The sequence below is a fragment of the Asparagus officinalis genome, chromosome 3 (assembly GCF_001876935.1).
Source record: "Asparagus officinalis chromosome 3, Aspof.V1, whole genome shotgun sequence".
Classification (NCBI taxonomy): domain Eukaryota; kingdom Viridiplantae; phylum Streptophyta; class Magnoliopsida; order Asparagales; family Asparagaceae; genus Asparagus; species Asparagus officinalis.
The window spans coordinates 73,911,600-73,930,726 of record NC_033796.1 but is presented as its reverse complement, the minus strand read 5'-3'; the positions used below and the strand labels follow the sequence as shown (position 1 = coordinate 73,930,726).

The 19,127-nt window shown below is 34.9% G+C and overlaps 1 protein-coding gene across 1 annotated transcript; it reads right to left on the bottom strand.

The window, feature by feature from the left end:
* LOC109834333 (signal recognition particle subunit SRP68-like) lies at window positions 1,214–12,360 on the bottom strand. The gene is given in 15 exon segments (XM_020402334.1): window positions 1,214–1,670; window positions 2,367–2,418; window positions 2,420–2,469; window positions 4,082–4,211; window positions 4,442–4,551; window positions 4,691–4,897; window positions 5,087–5,217; window positions 5,371–5,482; window positions 6,343–6,538; window positions 6,727–6,812; window positions 8,332–8,527; window positions 9,561–9,671; window positions 11,854–11,920; window positions 12,014–12,114; window positions 12,225–12,360. Coding segments are annotated over 14 exon segments (1,737 nt in total). The 5' UTR covers window positions 12,084–12,114; window positions 12,225–12,360; the 3' UTR covers window positions 1,214–1,451.

The following is a 19,127-nucleotide window of genomic DNA, read 5'->3' as shown; positions in this document are numbered from 1 at the left end:
GATCCTTGCATTTAAAGGACATACATTCAGACCAAATTTCGAGCTGTTGATGAACAAATTTCATGACAAGTGAATTTATTGATACAAAAATCTTCCGCAAAATTCAAACTCTCCCATTCTGAAAACCTGCTTCTTGCCTCTCTTGATCTTATACGCCTGATAGCAATAACGCAAAGATACACTAAATTTTGGGGTCTTTTGTAAATATACGCCTTACATCATGTGTTATTGCAAAACTACCCTCTAAATCTCAAGATTTACATAACTACACATCAAATCATTGAGTTTGGAGAGAAACTTTATCCCACAAATCAATGAATTAGCTTTGATAGGCTAATTTTGAAATGAGATGTAAAAAAAAATATCAACGAAATAGTTAAATTTTTACTCACTATACCAACAAAGTTGACCGTACGGTTTAAGGGTTCGTTTTGCAAATACTGAGATTTGACAGGGTAGTTTGCCAAATACGCAGGAATTAAAAGCTTTAAATTCAAGAAAAAAACCTAAAATCATTCTCAGTTCATGTGTTCATTTTGCAAAGGAAATACAATTTTTCCATGAACTTTTTTTCTTTCGTGATTTATTGATCAATCCAATTTTGTGGTTTATTGAGCTTTGAAAAGCAGAAAGGAGTAGGTAAAAAGTAATAAGGTTGTTTTTTATCTCTCTTTTCATTAGATGAATTGAGTTTTTAATGCAATCATTTATTTAACGTATTTTGCTTCTCATTGATTATTGATGATAACTATCCCATCGATATCTCTTCTTATAGCTAGAAGTAGAGTTAAACATAATCTAACTAAATAAAAATAGTTTGAAATTAATGGTTTATCCTTGTTTTCATTTACGAACCGAATTATAAGCCATCTAATATCAGCGCCCTAGCACCTTGTTCCTCTTGCTTGCATCACTTGTAATTTCTTCCAGTTGTGATAACTACAGGAAAAGAGTTGCATTAGAATTTAGATTTTTTTTTTCACAGTTTTAGTTTACCCTTTTTTTATTATGGCAATAGAATTAGTAGTCAAAAGCAAACACATCATTACTTTTGCTCCCATCACCAGCTTCCTTGTTTAGATATCTTAGCACCCCTTTTTTAATCAGAAGCTTGGACGCCCATATGATCACGTCATAAACTGAGCCACAAAGATGCAGACACAGTACAAAGATCAAATGATACTTGAGAATTATCAACACAGATACAACAATATAGGAAGTAAAAGCGCGATTGCGCTATCTATTTCAAGTAAAAAAATACAATTAACATTTCAGCATCTCAAGATATACACAAACACCATTTCCTCAAGAACTCTGATCCTTGCAGTCAAATAACAAAGATTTAGAACCAAATTCAATTTTGCTGATGTCAAATCACTCTGCTGAACAACAATTTTCATGAGGGCAAAGTGAAAGTCACCGATTAGAAAATCTCGGGATAAAATCTAAACTCAACCCCATAACCTGCTGAAAATGCCCTTCTTGTCCTTCTTAATCCTGTTCTCAAGGGATGGGAACTCAATGGAGCTGTAGGCGATATCTAGTACAATTGGATTGCAGGGAACAGCTTGGAATGGTGGAGGAAACCGTTCAATACGAGCACCCTTTGAGCCAGGAGCCGCAACCGCTGATTCATAGACATCAAGCATTTCCATGAGGAATTTCTCTTCCTGCAATAATAGAGCAGCAGCATTGTTACCATCAATAACGCAAAGATGCATGAATTTATAGGGTTTTTTGTGCGAGTATGTACTCTTTAATCATGCGTATTTGCAAAATTACCCCCAAATCTTAGCATTTGCAAAACTTACCATATCCAACAAAGTTGATGATTTGTTGATTGGGGGGTTACTTATTTCCAAAGTTGATAATTTGGGGGATGCATTTGCAAATATTGCGATTTGGGGGTAGTTTTGCAAATAATGGTTAGATATACAAACAAAAAAAGAAAAAAAACACATTGTATCAGGGTTAATTGCATACACATCCCCTGTACTATGGGGATGTAGATATTTATCACCTAGTGTTTGTTTTGTCAGAAACACACACCCGCTCACAATGATAATGTTACTTCTTTCATTAGTTCATAAAGTCCTCAGAGAATCAGGTGATGGTTAGAGATAGACATTTGTCAAGGACAATCTCACATGATTCCTAGAGAAATTAATGAAATAGTGACAAATTACCATGGTCATAGTGAACAGTGTGTGTAGGTGCTATTAAAATATAGCAAAGGTTATAAGTGGCAAAACCCTCACAACACAAGTGTGCACTTGCAATTAACCCATTTGTCTATATCCAGGTGTTTACAATCTCTTGCTTTTGTGCCATCGAAGACTATGCTGAATATTGCAAATATGAAATACCTTCTTTTGTTGTCCTGTTAATGAGATGGTTGAGACTCCTTTAGATAGCTTCTCTACTTGCCCTGCAGTTGTCTGATAACACCTGGAGATCATCAATCATTGCCTGCGAGATACAAAGATAGCAACCAATTCATATTAGCCTCATGGAGTATTTCAAGGGACAGTATGATAATTGGTTAAGATGCAGCTATTATCTCTATAGTACACATATTTCAGGAACAAAGAGCTAGTTCACAACATGAAATGCAGTCACATGAGCACAGAGCAATAAAATGAAAATTAGCATGTGTTCTGGTACAAATGGACAAGCAAAGCATATGCTATTGCTTTCTACACGAGAACATGAGAATTCCAAATGTGCACCTAGATTGCAATTATCGATAACTTGCTCTCTTTTTGTACAAGTTGTAACAGCTTTTACTCGGAAACTAGTAGTAAAAAGTAGTACATATAGGTAAAGACTTGATCCTGGGGCCCCTGACAATAAGGGAAGGACTCCACCTCTCATATTCTTCTCACCCTTGCTGCAATCAATTTTATGTCTTCTATTGCAACAATGTGCCACTCAGTCTCATGATAAATTTTTTTTTTTTTTCAGAAACAAGACTACCTCAGTCCTCCTAAATGTTAATATATCGTAAACAAAATGCACATCTTACCTTCTGACAAAACTTCCTTAAAAGTAGAGCTCAACATCTAGCAAGAACTTGAAGGTTAAAAATCCTGATGTAAAATGTTACCCACCAACAACAGGTAAGCTTCCTAGATTTCCCAATGCAAAGTTGAAAATTAATCCCAGCAGTCTCTCTATGGGATTACAAGAATCTATTTGTATTTAAAGTTAAATCTTATGCTCCATACCAAAGACTCTAGTGTTGTTGATGCCTTTTACGAGATCATAACAGGCATGTAAAATTAGCAAACATTTTGAAGAACAAAGTCCTTATACAGACAAAGAAGCCATCAAGCTCCAAACTTAACGAGCTACTGTGTTTCAAATTCAGGAATAGAGTATCCTTTTTTAATACCACCTTCTAAGTAGGAATTTTGAACCACCTCGTCCAGTACAACATTAACCTAGTGTGCAAAAAGATCTGCAGGACAAAAATGCGCGGGGGGGAGGGGGGGTTGTTTTGCTGTTGTTGTTGACAAGAACAAAATGTCTCATATTCGTTGTTTCTCAGAACCAACTTGCACGTATCTGATATTACCAATATGCAACAAAAAGGAGATTTACACCAACTTTTTAAATGAATATACCAGGTTCTATAAATAAATCACAAAAAACAGGTATCTACGTTGATATCATAAATCAGAAAAACACTTGAATATAGATGATTCTAAATGAACAATTCCACCACTAATCGCTAAGGTAAAAAAAATATGACTCAAAAATTCTAGTGATAAGTTTCACCACACAATGCTACAGGCTTACAAGACAAGGTGGGTCTTCAGAAGATATATAGACCAAAACTAGTAAAAAATAATCGCAGTGCCACAAGGACCATGCAATAATCCTTGTAGACTGTAGCTCAATAACTGATTTTGGTTCCTTCTTCCACTTTTCCCAGTCTTTTCAGATATCAGTATCATTGTTTTAAAGTAGCAAGTATAAACTCATCATAACATCATATACTGAGCAGAAAAACAATAGCAGCAATCTAGTTCAGCATTCAGTAATTATCAGACATAGTAGCAATTTCACAAATTATCACCTTGTCTGGATTTTTTGTCCTATGAAGTTTCTGCATAGCAGTGTCTGCAAGAGAACGAGCATGGCAAAATAACGCATATGCTTCGGTTCTTTTACCAGCTGTACTGTATGATTTTGCCAAATAGAAGCACCTGCAAAAGGTTTCAGCTAATTCAGTCAAAAATCAATAAACAAAAGGAAATTTTAAGCACTCTTGATGATGAGGAATAACAATAAGGTATACATAAAAAAATTTAGGCATAATAGGTTATCATCAGTCATCAACTAAAATTTCTCAGGAGTCAGATTGTAAGGCGAAAATAAAAAGAATCAACTACTAAATATCCAAGGAGTCAGATTGCTAGAGAAGAACATGACAAACCTCTCTGCTCGAAACACTAAACATTTAAGTAAACATTCTTCTGCGAAGCTAACTTCTTCTGGATTCCTATCCCTTCCAGAACTAACTAAATCAGATAAATCCGTTGAATTCTGCAAGTAGCAGACTTACACATTCAGCTTAATCACTAAAACTACAAGATGAAAATATATGAAAAATATTAGATAGTACCGTATAACAAATAAAACATGAGATGGTATATTACTGGTGAAGTGGTGATTAATAGCATACCTGTATAAGGAGATCATATAAATGAACAAGTTCTTCAGGCTTCATGATCTTCTCACCCTTATCATCCCGCTGCTTTGAGAACTTACTTTTAGCAACTATCACACGCAATTGATCACGCTCTATTGTTCGCTGTCCCAATACAGCACTGACTGCCTTATCGAGGCCATTCAATTCATCTTTCACATTCTCGTCATTGCTTGCAGCAGCCTAAATTAAATAATGTTATTAGCAAATAGCAATGCACATTCATCTAAACCAACACACAGTCTACGATACACGTGTAAACAGAAACTGAAAAGAAACGACCCATTGGACAAAGAACACACATGTTGACAGGTGTCTTTATGAAAATATCAATGCATCTATTATTTAATATGTGGTTGGACAGTCGCTTACCAAATCATTGCGAATGCAGCTTCTTGCATCCTGATATGCAGAAAATATTTTCTCAAATATGGCAAGTTTTCTTCTCAGCAGGAACTGATTTTCTGTGATGAACAGTTGTAGATCTTTCTCTAGCTCCTGAGCTGAAAAGAAAATAGTAAGATAAAAGCAACCAAATCAATATACAATGGAAGTAAAAATAGATGCCATATAATTAGCCATTCATGAAAAAACATAAAAATGAAATCATAAATTGCAGTGAGAGCGAGATAGAGCAAGTAGAAACATAACCAAACCTTTCAAAATGGAAACTCGTGTCTTGGCATTGCTGATGGGAAATCTATGGCCAAGCCAGGAAAACTCTGTTATAGACGCTGCTTGTTGAGATCTTGCCTCGGCCATAACAACCTGGATATAAAATCAAATGAAGAATATTCAGTTCTCAGGGTAACATTTCTCATTGGAACAAAACCCACAGAGAGCAATATGTAGTACATTAATGTACATGTTTTTGACACAAAGTAATGCAATATGAGCATCTTGATATAAATAGAATGAATATATTACGTGTTTTTAGATTGCCATGGTGAACATAAGAATGAGATAAGTGTAACCGATAGCACCAAACATGTCACCTAAGTTTAACACCAAACATGTCACCTAAGATAAAATTAACATAAAATAAAAAAACATCTTAGCAACAGATTTCCAAAACCATCCCTAAAGACAGAAGAATGGACCTCCTATCTTGCCATGTTGGTTATCACCCCCAGCTATCCTGTTGGTCAAGAGTGGTTTTAGATCCACCCATGAGTGCATAACTAAATTTAAGCATGTATCATGATGAAAAAATAATTCATCTTACATTAATGGAAGGATGATGAGTTGGGAGAATAATGTACTCAAAGAAGATTGCACTCAAACAGCCAACAAATCTAATTTTTGCTTTCTTTCATTCATTTGTAGCACTCAAGAGGTGTTTTAGAACGACACTTTGCATCAAGTTATCATTTTAAAAAGAACAAATAAAAGAAAAGAAAATAATTGAATAAAATATTTATTTATAGGGAAACAAGTAAATTTTAAAAACTCATAAAATAGATTGTAGAAGAGGCATACTCATACATTATGAAGCTATTACGCTCAAAAGTACAAAAAGCTCCTCACTAAAATTTGACTATAACCCAAGAGTGCATGTTCTATGCACACAACAGTAATGACACTAAAATTTTAACTGATTACTTATTGCATCAAATAAATAAACTCACCTCTAGTTTAGCTTTGAAAAGATCTAAAGCTGGTCCCTCCATCTCTCCCATATCTAAAAGCTCAGAAGTCTGTAAGCTTGATTCACCAACTTTGTGCAAACAATATCTAATGCTTGGTTCCAGCTCTTCGACACGTGCATGGCATAAAACTTGATTTTCTACATTTCCATACTTCCCAAGTTCTTCGTATACATCCCTATTAAAAGTCCAAGATTTAGCTATCAAATAGAACAGTTCCAAGAAAATGTACTGTAGGAGTTGGTACGCTATCCACCAGAATAAGTAATTTCATACTGAGAAAATGCTAGATCAACTTATCTGGAATACAAAAGAAATTAGGGACAAGAATATGCACAAATTGGTTTAAGCAGAATCAGTATGAACCTGGCTTTTTTGAAATTCATTAATGCAGCCTTCCAGTTTTGATCTTGTTCAAATAATAGAGTACCTTTCATATAAGATACATATGCCTGCAAGTGAAGTGTTCGTTCATGTTAAATCATCATAACTGCTAGCATTTAATGGCTAAAGTAAGACTTCAAGTTTTAAATCAGTGACCCAAAAATTACAATCAGAAATGTAAAATCGGTTGCAAAAAATTGTTCAAATTGCTGAATATAGATTACACTAAAGCAGCAATTGTTTAATACTAGGGAGAGAACAAATGAAAGAGAGATGGAGGCTTTCCTATCACCTTAGGCTTGCATCAACGACTGCCTTAAGTCTTATCTCTTTGTATTAGTTGTACATGAACTCGCTAAGCATATACAAGATGAAATATCTATATGCTCAATGTTGTTTGTTATGACATAGTGTTCACTGATGAGATTTAGAGAACAATTTTGCAGAAAAATCAGGGAGAAGCTCTTGAATAGTTGAAGCTAAAGAACTTGAAATCAGAAAGAAAGCATGATCTATGGACTGTAATTTTGGCAGAACTGTTGAAGGAATGCTTGGCTAGTACAGACTGGTAACAAAGAAACATATCTAGTGATCATTTTGCCTACATAAGATCTATCATCATCAGAGATGATGAGATTGAGGAAAATGTGGCAGGAGTTCTACACGATCAAATACACATGAAATTGAAGAAAATACCACAAGAAAGCATGAAAACTTCATGTACCGGAAATTTGAAGAATTAAGAGGCACTATGTCCAAAAGCTGAGTTTAGAAGAATAAGAAATATTCCCGCCAAGTAGGATAAAATGAGGGAGAACAAATTGGGAATGGTTGGACATATGCAGCGGAGGACAATAGGTGAAAGAGTTAGGATAAGTGGAAAATTATAATTAATGGAGAAATTAGGTGTCCTAGGACTATAGAAAGGCCTACGCAAGTTAACGGAGGCAATTAAAAAAGAAAGTATAATGGTTACTTAATAAGCAGATGACCCTTGCCATAACAGAATAGAGAAGGATTCAAACAGAGGAAAACCTTTTTGTTGCTGTCGAAAGGTTTAACTTGATTCAATCCCTTTCCATTGTGACGCTAATTCTTAGCCTTCACAGATACAGTATACTTTTTTTGGCCGGTTTTTTTTCTTTTTTTGTGTTTTGTTGGGGGGAAGCAGTAAATAGGCTCCAGAAGCAGAGAGGTGAGCTATAATTTAAAATGCAATGACAAGTGGTTACAGGCCACATACAGTTTCAATTTTTTAATCCAGATTTCACCTATCAGCTAAACTAACATGCAAAAAAATCATAAACATTACTTAAATTAAATTGGGGAAACACGCAATAAGAAGATAGTAGCTTCTTAATACTTATATCATGATGTACTAATATTTGTCAATCGGTTCTAACTGAATAACAAATATGTATGCACGCTGATCATTTTAAATAAAACACATAACAGTCCAAAATGAGGTCAGAGAACCAACACAAGGAGAAAACATGTGAACTGATAAGAAATACAAAAATTGGACACCGAACTCTAGTGCCTGAGGAACAAAACTGTTGTCTGATAATGGATTATCGGAAAACAGACCTCTGCTTCTAAAGATGTTCTAGAATCTCCTTTGGCAGCGCACAGCTCAGAAAATAGTGTAGCCCATTTTACTGCCTTCCGCAGCCTACCAAGCAAGTAAATTCGTTGGCGGGCATTTGGTCCATCTGGCAATTGCCTTTTCTCCATGGCATGGCTCCAAGCCCTCTCTGCCATATAAAGCACTATGTGGAGAAACCTGTCTTGAAAATCAATAATAAACCATCATAAAATTTTCCCAGTATCTTTGTTATCTAGTTATGAATATGTGCCACAAAGCATGAATTTAGCAAATAGGTTCTGCAATTAGCCAAATCCCAACTGCATTCAACTAGCTCTCACCTGAATAACTTAAACACACTTTCACTACACAAGAACTTGAAAGTTGTAGCGACGCTGAGCGATATATGTTTAGATTCAAATTTTCTCATAGGTTGGTCATTTTCGTCAGAAAAACCTGGAATTTTTTTGAAGTGCTATTTCCTTATTTTATGCTTACTTACATGCCTGACAGGATAAAAGACTGGTGGCATTGATAAGCTGATACCATCTTAAATCTCTGTCAAAGTACAAAAATGCCAAAGTTGCTGCTCAGGTAGAGGTATATATTTTTACACTTTTTACCAGAGGAGTACAAGCACGAAGAAACTACAACACATGAATCACCACAGGTACAAATCAGCTAATACAATTACACAGTAACAAATTAACTAACCAGTTAGTTACTACCAGCAGAGGTAGCATTTAGCAAACTTAAAACTGAAATGCTAAGGAGGCTTCCCTAGTTATGGGACTACCTTAGAATGGATGTCAAGGAGAAGCAGCCCCATTTTTTAACATGCATGTTTCCCTCCTGGAAGGAAAGAATGTCCCCTCCAACAAGGATATCTGAGTATCTGGCAGATCATTCCCCAGCCTCAGTCTAATTCATGTGTCTCCATCTAGAACACCCAAAAGATTGCTAGCTTCCAAGTCCACAAGTAATAGCTTACAACTCAAGAGTTATAATTGGAAAGAAAATGTTAAATAAAAGTTGAATATCATCAATATGTCCTGATCCTACTACATACTGTTAAACATACTAGATGGAAGAACTAAAAATCTAACAGGAAATCAATGACATAAAATAGTAAGTAATTTTACAAGAATATAGTGGATAAAGAAAAAGGAAAAAATATTATTATCACTTATTCTCAGACAAGATCTGCTACAGATAGGTGAGAAATCTGTACCTTACATCTGTAACTGTTGACTCTGTTATGACCTTCCGAGTAAATTTGCCATGACCATGTGTGAACTTCAATGACTTGTACAGCCTTCTTAATCGTGCCGTGCAATATCTCCTGAGGAAAAAAATGATAAGGACTTTATGAAGGCAAACACAATTAAGACTAGTAGGAGGCAGAAAAATAATTAAGATAACTTCTTATAAGGACATTGACGTGGGAGGCAGACAAATAACTAAAAGGCAAAAGTAAATATAAACTGGAGTTCATGAACTGAAGTACTGTTAGTATCAAAAAGATCCTGATTGAACAGGGCACTATGCATGTCCTCCATAGAATATTTAGGTTATGTAAATGCCAATCAAAACATAAGCTAGGTTTTCAGAAATAACAAATTAAATGTGATGTAGATCAAATTATGCAACATGACAAAAGAAAATGGAAGCCATCGAAGGCTTTCCACAAATTGAGATTTGGCCGTAGAAGGATTGAATGGTATCCGAGGAACAGGGTCAAAAAATCATGATTGGGATAGCGGACGCGAAGCTATTGAACTTGGGTATGGTCTTTTGTCGAAATGCAGGCACAAGCACTTGAGCGAAGGGGACCGACCAGCGCTTCTACTCCTCCACCGAGGAGTCGTTCGCAGGGGACGCAAGGGATGTCGTGAACGATGGGAGGTCAAAGAAAGAGAATTGACCAATTAATAGAGTGATCTATGATCTCCTCCAAATCGCTGGTATGGCTATCGAAATCGTGAGCATCAGCATGTAGGTTCCAGATCCAAGTGGGCGGATAAGAGAACGGCAGACAAGGCGACAACAGCAGTTACTTGTGCAGCGACAAGATCGGACATCCCTTGCAGGACTTAAGTCCAAAATGTGCCTTATTAAGCTTCCTAACAATGATTGAGGGCAGAGAGGGCTACAAATTTGATAATTATTTGAGATTCAGCAAATCGTTTCAGCCAGTTGAACAAGAACCCAACAAAAGAGAAGCGGAGAAGAGCCAAAATAGAATGTTGCGTTTATCATCAATAAATTCCAAGAGTATCTGACCCTTTGCAGCCTAATTTTATCTCAAAGTCCTCTTAACAAACAATAAAACTCACAGGCAAACAAATCTTAAACAAAAGAAATTTTAGTTCTATTGGTATTGCGCATTTCAGTTAAAATCAAAACCCTTGAATTTGGATCTAAAATAATGAATCAAAACCCATCCTTTCATCAAACAAGACTCGGTCAGCTCAAGCCATATTTGGAATGAATTTCAAGCAAATAGATAACCAGAAAGAGTAAACTTCACAAATCTTATGCATAATGGTTGTACCAACATGTGAACCCAATTTTATGATATTTAAAACATAAAGTTGATTGGTACAGCTTAAAACTTTCATCCTACTAAACCAAATATCAGCCATCTTTGGCCAGGTTTAAATTAAATATAAAACAAACAGATAGCCAAAAAGGATAACTCGCATATCATCCGTGTATTGGCTATATCAACATATTAACCAACTCCTAATGTTCAAAGTTCCAAATTTAAAGTTGATTAAATACAGGATGTCTAATGTGCATGTCAATTTCATTATATAATGAGAACCTTGGATTTGTAAGAGATAAAAACTCTTTCGTTCATGAGTCCACAGTTGCTGCTGAGTAAGAACTCCTTGCCCAGATGCACGTAAGGGGCATCAACTAAGTTTTGTCACTTATTTTTTCAAGTATGGAAACTTTTCATTGTGTATGTTGTGCAAAATGAGGTTCATTGGGTGTCTGTACATATCTTACTGATATCAATAGGGGCTGAGATCAAATAACTATCAAATAGTTTGGCATTTATTTGTCTAGCTATTTGTCAAAATTCGATTCGGAAGATCATTTAAGTGAGATCAAATAACTTTTAGTATTCATATATTTAAACAATTGACTATGAACACTAAACGGGTTCATATTCGTTTACCCCATAAACTTCATAATTCATGTTATTAAACAAATTATCTTCTTAAACAAATAATTCTATATTCACAAAGTTTAACATTTTCAAGGCCGAATATTGTAAATGAATACCTCAATACCCGATCCATCAGGATTCGCTTCCAGCCATACAACACGGGAAACGAATTTCACAAAACAAAATTGGACTGTCACGAAACTAGTTATAAAACCTGTCCCCGGTCTAACCCTGACCAACCAATTCAAAAGTACAAAATCTAACATCATAACCTTCAACTGCCTAAAGAATCATCAAAGATTTCTACGTCTAAAATAAAGAATTAATAAATAAATAAATTACATACCGATATCGAGTGTAGTCGCGATGTCTCAACCCATGCTGCATCTGAGCGGATTTGAGGAGCTGCAACACTGCAAAAGACGACAAATTTCAGATCGACTGGAACAAATTACGATCGAAATCGAGAAAAGTCAAGAGAAATTGAGAGAAATGAGGAGCAGTACCGTTGATTGAGAACCTAGGGTTGACTTTCTCGTCGACATCCATCTGCGATTGATCGGTTGCTTTCGCCATGGATCCACAGTGGCTCGATGGGTGAAGAGATCTATGGTTTGAAAAAAAGTACCGGGATTTTGCGATGGTGAGTAGGGGTGTGCAAACGTTCGGTCGGTTTGGTTTTTATCAAATTATGAAGTTTCAAAGGCTAAAAACTACCTTAACTGCCCGCGATCAAGACAGGCAAGACTGGAGTTGGGGATTTGGAAGCCCGTGACCGATATTGGAGACTGGTAGGCGGCGACCGAGATTGGAGTTGGAGTTGGTACCAGCAGGCGAGAGAGCTAGGGTTTGGGTGTCTTGAGAGAATGAGTGAATTTATACCTAGTGAACGGGTCGGGTAATGGGTATGGAGATGTATTCCGAGAGGTACGGGTCGGGTCCAAAGTTCAAGGATTTTGTGAAATTTTTTAAGGTTTAGAGTGCTCGACGAAAATTAGAAATGTCAGGAGGAAGTTTTGTAAAACCGTCTAAAATTTACAAAATCACCCTCTGAACTTTGTGAGGGGTTGCAAAAAAGCATTTTTATTGAAACTTTCCATATTTTATCAAGTTCAGCCGTAAAATTATGGAAGGATTTCAGATTTAGATTTGTTTATTTGATCAAGATGTAAATATTAGAAAAAAAATCATTTATTATTGATGGGTATGTATCTTATTCAATCTAATAACTCAATAATCGACAAGTAATCTCATGTAGATTAGTCCGTCTAGTACTTGTTAAATTTCCACAACACCCCCCTCTATGTATCCTTCCCAATTGTAGTAAGTTGCAAAATTTAACTCGACCATAATTAACATTATTTAGTTGATACTTAAAAATGAGTTACAAAAGTTTTTAATTTTTTTATCTAAAAAATCATGACTTGTTGACAAAGAAATAATGAATACTAAATATTATAGAACCTCAAAGCCGAACCTAATTGTTACTATTTGCTCGTAAGAAATATAGGAGACATGCTGCCGCCTCAAGTGCATTTCAATCTTTCCATAGAAAAATATTTTTATTGATTTTCTTTCTTACAATTTAAAGTTCCAACAGCATATAGAATTTTATTATCTATTTGACTAAAAAAGTTATCGAGAAAATATCATGCTTTTACAGATGTTATTAAAACAGCAACTAAATTTACAAATCCACATGCATTTATTGAACATTCAAGCATGAAAAGGTGCACTTTGTCTGCTAGAAACATATGAATGCAGAAAAACTAAAAAGTAATTCCGACTACAATACAGCAACTAACTCATGTCAAATTCATAAAAATCACCATATAATTGTAATATTAGAAACTAGCACCATCATAAAGGACTTCTCTAATTACATACATACTTAATTGTTACACATTTATCCGCAATTTTGCCTACTTCAAGCCCTGGCAATGGCATTCAATTACACTGTTTACCACCCAATTGTCAATTCCAATTTCACATGCAGATCCAATACATGCTCTTGTTTGAATATAATGTTTCAGTAATCTACTCTCGATCGCTGGAGCAGATGATAAATGCCCATGATTCTATGATTGAATCTTGAGCTTAGATGCGAAGAAGATGGATGAAGATAAATTTGCAAAAAAAAGATGGATTTGTATCATTAGAGCAAAAAAAGAATGTGCATTAATCAGACAAAATGGGTAAATGTTTAATAACCTCCTTTGTACTTAACTACTTACAGAGGAAAAAAGCTAGTTCCTTTTTCATATCGTTCTATTTTTAGTCATTCAATTAGTTAGTGGCTTTGTTGGGTCCTTTTATTTTGATGATGATTTACAAATAATTTACTTCTAATGTTGTTTGTCTAGTGTTTGTATTTTGTATTTATTCTAAGCAAACAATAAGTTGGAGGATGGATGAAATCGAACATTCACGATCATATCTAATGAAGGTTGGCAGAATATTAGAATGAAGCAATGTAATTCAAGTTGAAGATCCAAGTTCAAGCTTCATCTGCAAGTGTATCAAGATAAAGCTTCCTTGAAGATCACAAGCTTGGGTATATTTAGTTTAGGTTTTTATATTATGTGTGGTAGTACTTTAAGTTCAATCACATATACACACAAATTTTGGTGTATATATATATATATATATATATATATATATATATATATATATATATATATATATAGTATATAATATATATATATATATATATATATATATATATATATAATATATATATATATATATATATATTATATATATAGTATTATATATATACATGTTTTGGTTTTATAGTTTACAAGTTTATATAAATATGAAACGCTATATATATAATATAATATTATATATATATATATATATATATATATATAATATATAATATATATATATAATATATATATATATATATATTATAATATATATATATATATATATATATATATATATATAATACACACATGTTTTATATTTATCATTTTGTCAAATGCATATTGTGCAAAACTTCATTTTTGCATAATATTGAAGTTTTTGGTTTATAGACTTAACAATAATAGTTTGTATCTTTTATCAAGTTTATAAAGTTTTCAAAACATGGTTTAGTCAAATGACAAAACAAGTGTTGTTGTATTTTCATGTTTGGACTTAGTTTTTGAAAAATGATGAGTTTTCACAAATGTGAAGTGTAATTCCAAAAATTCTTTTTGTAACATGTTCATTAACATGTTTATAATCATTTCCCAAAGTTTTATATTTTTTAGAATTTATTTGCTATTTTTAAAGGCACTTTAAAAATCAGTTTTACTATTCAAATCAAGCTGATACAGTGTTATCAGTCGACTGATGAATGTGTTCAGTCGATTGAAGAAAGTGGCTGGAATAACAAAAAGTTTCTGTTTTGTTTTGGTCGACTGACCAGTCAACTGATGAGGTCATCAGTCGACTGATAAGGTCCGTCAGTCGACTGATGAGCTAAAAAACGCCTCTAACGGTCAGCTCATCAGTCGACTGATGTTGTAACGGCTAGTTTTTTCCAGCCTGTTCCAGTTTTGGATTTTTTGTCTTTTTGCTTTTTTTTCTTATGTTTTGGGGTCTCTATAAATACCTCTCTTACCTCAGACCAAAAATTAACCAAGAGAATTGTTTAAACAAGTTTAAGAGTGTTTAAGTTTGTTTTAGTGTTTGTTTAAGAGTTTGGTTTGTGAAACAATTTTCATAAGAGAAAAGAGGAGATCATCCTTTGGTGTTTGAGCATTTACTCTTCTCTCTCTCTCTCTCTCTCTTGTTATCATATAGAGAAGTTTGTCTAAACTCTTATCTAGCTATTTATTTGTTTGTTTTTCATTTCCTTAAAGCTAGGTTTATTTGAGTTTAGTTTGTTTTATTAAATCTCATTGTTACACACACCCACTTAAGCTTCTAGTGTTTTCATACATAGTATAATTAGGGTTGTGAGAGATTGTAACTTTAAGTTGTGCTTAATTGAGTTCTCACCTTGTTTAGAGAACAACCATTTGTTGTAGAGAGCTTATTTGTGAGGATTCACTTTGTATTACACTAGTACACCAAGAGGAGTGTGTGGTGAGAGACGAGGTCGTCCCAAGAGGAATGGGGTAGGTGGTAATGCCTAGAGAGAGGTTATAATTCCTAACACTTGAGGGGGGACACGAGCTAGAGACCAACACTTGAGGTGGTAGTTAGTGTAGTTACATTATGAGATTGTGAACGTTGACCAGTGAGCGTTGAAAACCGATATTGTGTGGTGTAAACGTTTTTGGTGTTAGACCCTAGAGGGGGGTGATTAGCGTCTTATGCTAATCTAATTCGATTTTATGCCAATTTAAAAACTTTATTGATTATTTAAATCTTGCAAGAGATATATAAGCCAGAATGTAAACTTTATTGATTATTTAAATCTTGCAAGAGATATATAAGCCAGAATGTAAAATACAAGCACAAGATAAAAGTACACAAGGCAAACTCAAACACAAGACAAGATAAAAGTACACAAGGCAAACTCAAACACAAGATATGATCACGGAGTTCGGTCCCCACGACCTATGTCTCCGCTCCTCACCTTGAGGAGATCTTCACTATCACGACACACCCGGTTTGGAAGCCGAAACTTTTCTACACACTCGGTTATCAAGTCAACCGACAACTCTCACAAAATCTCACAATGTACATACACAAGCTACAACCTCAAGTGTTGGTCCTCACGTATCGACTCCCTCAAGTGCTCGGAATTATCACCTCTCACTAGGCCACCGACGCCACTCCTCTCGGTATCGACTCCGTCCTCACCACGCACTCCTCTCGGTGTACAAGTGTATTACAAGTGATCTCACGATAAGCATAATATAATAACGGTTGTTCTCTACACTTGACGAGAACTCAATTAAGCCCACTCTCACTAAATCACACACCACTACCCAACAATATATTATATGAGATATAACAAGCTCAATAAGGGTGCGTGATAAATGAGTTTAAATAAATTCTAACTCAATAAGAACTAGCAATAAGATTAATAAGAAATAAATTCTAGAGAGTTGAGTTAGGAAAACTTCTCTACAAAGAGAGGATGATTGGATATTGAGGATGAACTCCTCAACAAATGATGTAAGCTTCTCTTTGTAAAACAAACTCTTTTTCAAACCAAACTTGAAACAAGGCTTAAACACCTCTTAAACATAAACTAAACTCTTTTAAAACTTGATTAAGGAATCTTCTTGGTTGAAAGAAGAATTCAGAGCATATGGGTATATATAGCATCTTAATATATCAGCTAAAACCCAAAGAAAAAGACCAAAAAGCCACAAACACACAAAACAGAAAACTAGTCGTTACTATACAACGGCTCTCTAATAAGTCGACTTATGAGTCGACTCATGAGTCGAATTATGAGTCGACTAATGAGTCAGCTTATATGAGTCGACTCAACAGACGAAAAATTACAACTCCGCTGCACTTCGTGGGTCGACTTATGAGTCGACTAAACATGCACAGACCAGATTTGCACAGGAAAACTAAACTTTAAACCATGTTTAAAAATATCAAATAAATTCCAAAAATTGTAAAATTTGGGGAATAGTTTATAAACATATAAATGAGCATGTTTCAAAAGAAATTTTCCAAATGTGATTCTCCGTTTGTAAAATCTCTTAGTTTTGTAAAAGCATGTAAAACGAGTGTATAATATTCTTAGTTTTGGACGAATGAGATAAACAAGGATATAAATCTTTTCAAATGAATTTATAGACTAAACAATAGTTGTATAAAGTAAATTTTAAGTCTATACACTAATATCTCATTATATTGTCAAAATCACATTAAAAACAAAAGTGTGTGTTACGTGGATATTGAGCTTGAGATATATTCACACAATATAAAGTCCTATTCTAGTTGTACCAAGTTGATATGCATGAGAAGCTAAATCTTGGATCTGACTTGAATTGAATAAGCTTCGTTATAAATGTGGCTCTTGAGTTACTCAACCTGGAACAAAACAAATACTGAAAAACATATTATAAATTATTTGCAAAATCATCAAAACAAGATTCAAAAGTAGGCTCATATACATGAGTCCTAACAATCTCCCCCTTTTTGATGATGACAAACACTTTTCCAATTTGATATATAAATACAGTTCAATGAAGATACAAAGCAATACTCACATATTCTCCCCTTTTGTCACCATCGAATAGGGGATAAAAAAAGGAGAGTGAAAACTCCCCCTACCTATAAGCACGAGTGAGAAAAAGGAAATAGGGATTGCTCCCCCTATTTAAAAACCACAAGGATATATAAAAGATAAGATTATGAGGGTAATATAATCATCCTATATAGGCATGCATGTGCTACAACTAGAAAAAAAATCATGAGGTATAAGATAGCAAATGTAAACATCCAAACATACTATATTACAATATACATAAGACATCATTTAGCACTGAAACACACTACATTTGTAAGCCAGAAGAGTCAAACCATATAGTTGAAGAAAAACAACATCCTAACAAAACATAGAGTTTTACTACATCATAAAAAATAAAAACATCGACCAACAAAACATAAACCAAAAGAACATATCACGAGCCAAAGGATAACAGTCCTCATGGAGCAGATGTCCCTGGACCCGGTGGAGGATAAGGATGCTGAACAGCCCTGAAAAGATCGTCAAGTCTGCCAGTAAGGATCTCCAAATTAGTGTGCTGATGAGTCCTAATCCCACCAAGCTCCCTCCTAATGGCATCCAGAGACTCCCTAATATCTGTCTGAGTGGACTCAATCTCAACAAATCTCATCGTAAGATCTGTATGAGAATCATCTAACACATCAAGTCTAGTCTTGAGATCCCTATGAGACTCCTCTAACATATCAAATCTCACTTGATCCTGATGATGCCAAAACTCAGCCTCAGCATGATAAGACTCCATCCGAGCAAAGAGATCCTCAATATAACTAGGGGTATGAGAGGGGAGATGCTCAGCTCTAGGGCTATGACTGGGAGGAGGAAACTCTCTATCAGAATCAAGAGGATCAGGAGAATGAGCCCGAGCTGAAGGATTATGAAGATCATGGAAAGAGACAGGTAACTCCATCCTACAAAGGACTAATCTATCAAAAAGAGGACAAACTAGAAGGTGGATTTCATCAGTCAAATCAACCCCGAAATGGAGGAATACTTTGGTGAGAAGAACACCAAATAGGATAAAGGTATAGGGATCGGATGCCAGGATATCAAAAAGAACTTTTCCCCAATGAACATTAACATTCCCTATAATAGCATAGATGGCACAAGTAAGATCATGAGAATAATGACTGTATGCCCCTGTCTTAGGAATGATGTTGTAACATACGATCCGACCAACAAGTTTAGCTAGATTGGAGGCATTTTTACCAGACAAGGGGAGACATTCACCAGGAAGAACTAAAAGGGCCTCAACGATAGGATTATCATAGGAGACATCCATCAACAATTTGTCTCCACGAGGCAAACAAAGGATATCAGATAATTTGTCTGCAGAGAATTTGATGCGGGTATCTTTTACTTTAGATACAATAGTACGAGTTCTGGAATGAGGGGACTCAAGGCGGAGATTTGCATAGAAAAGATGC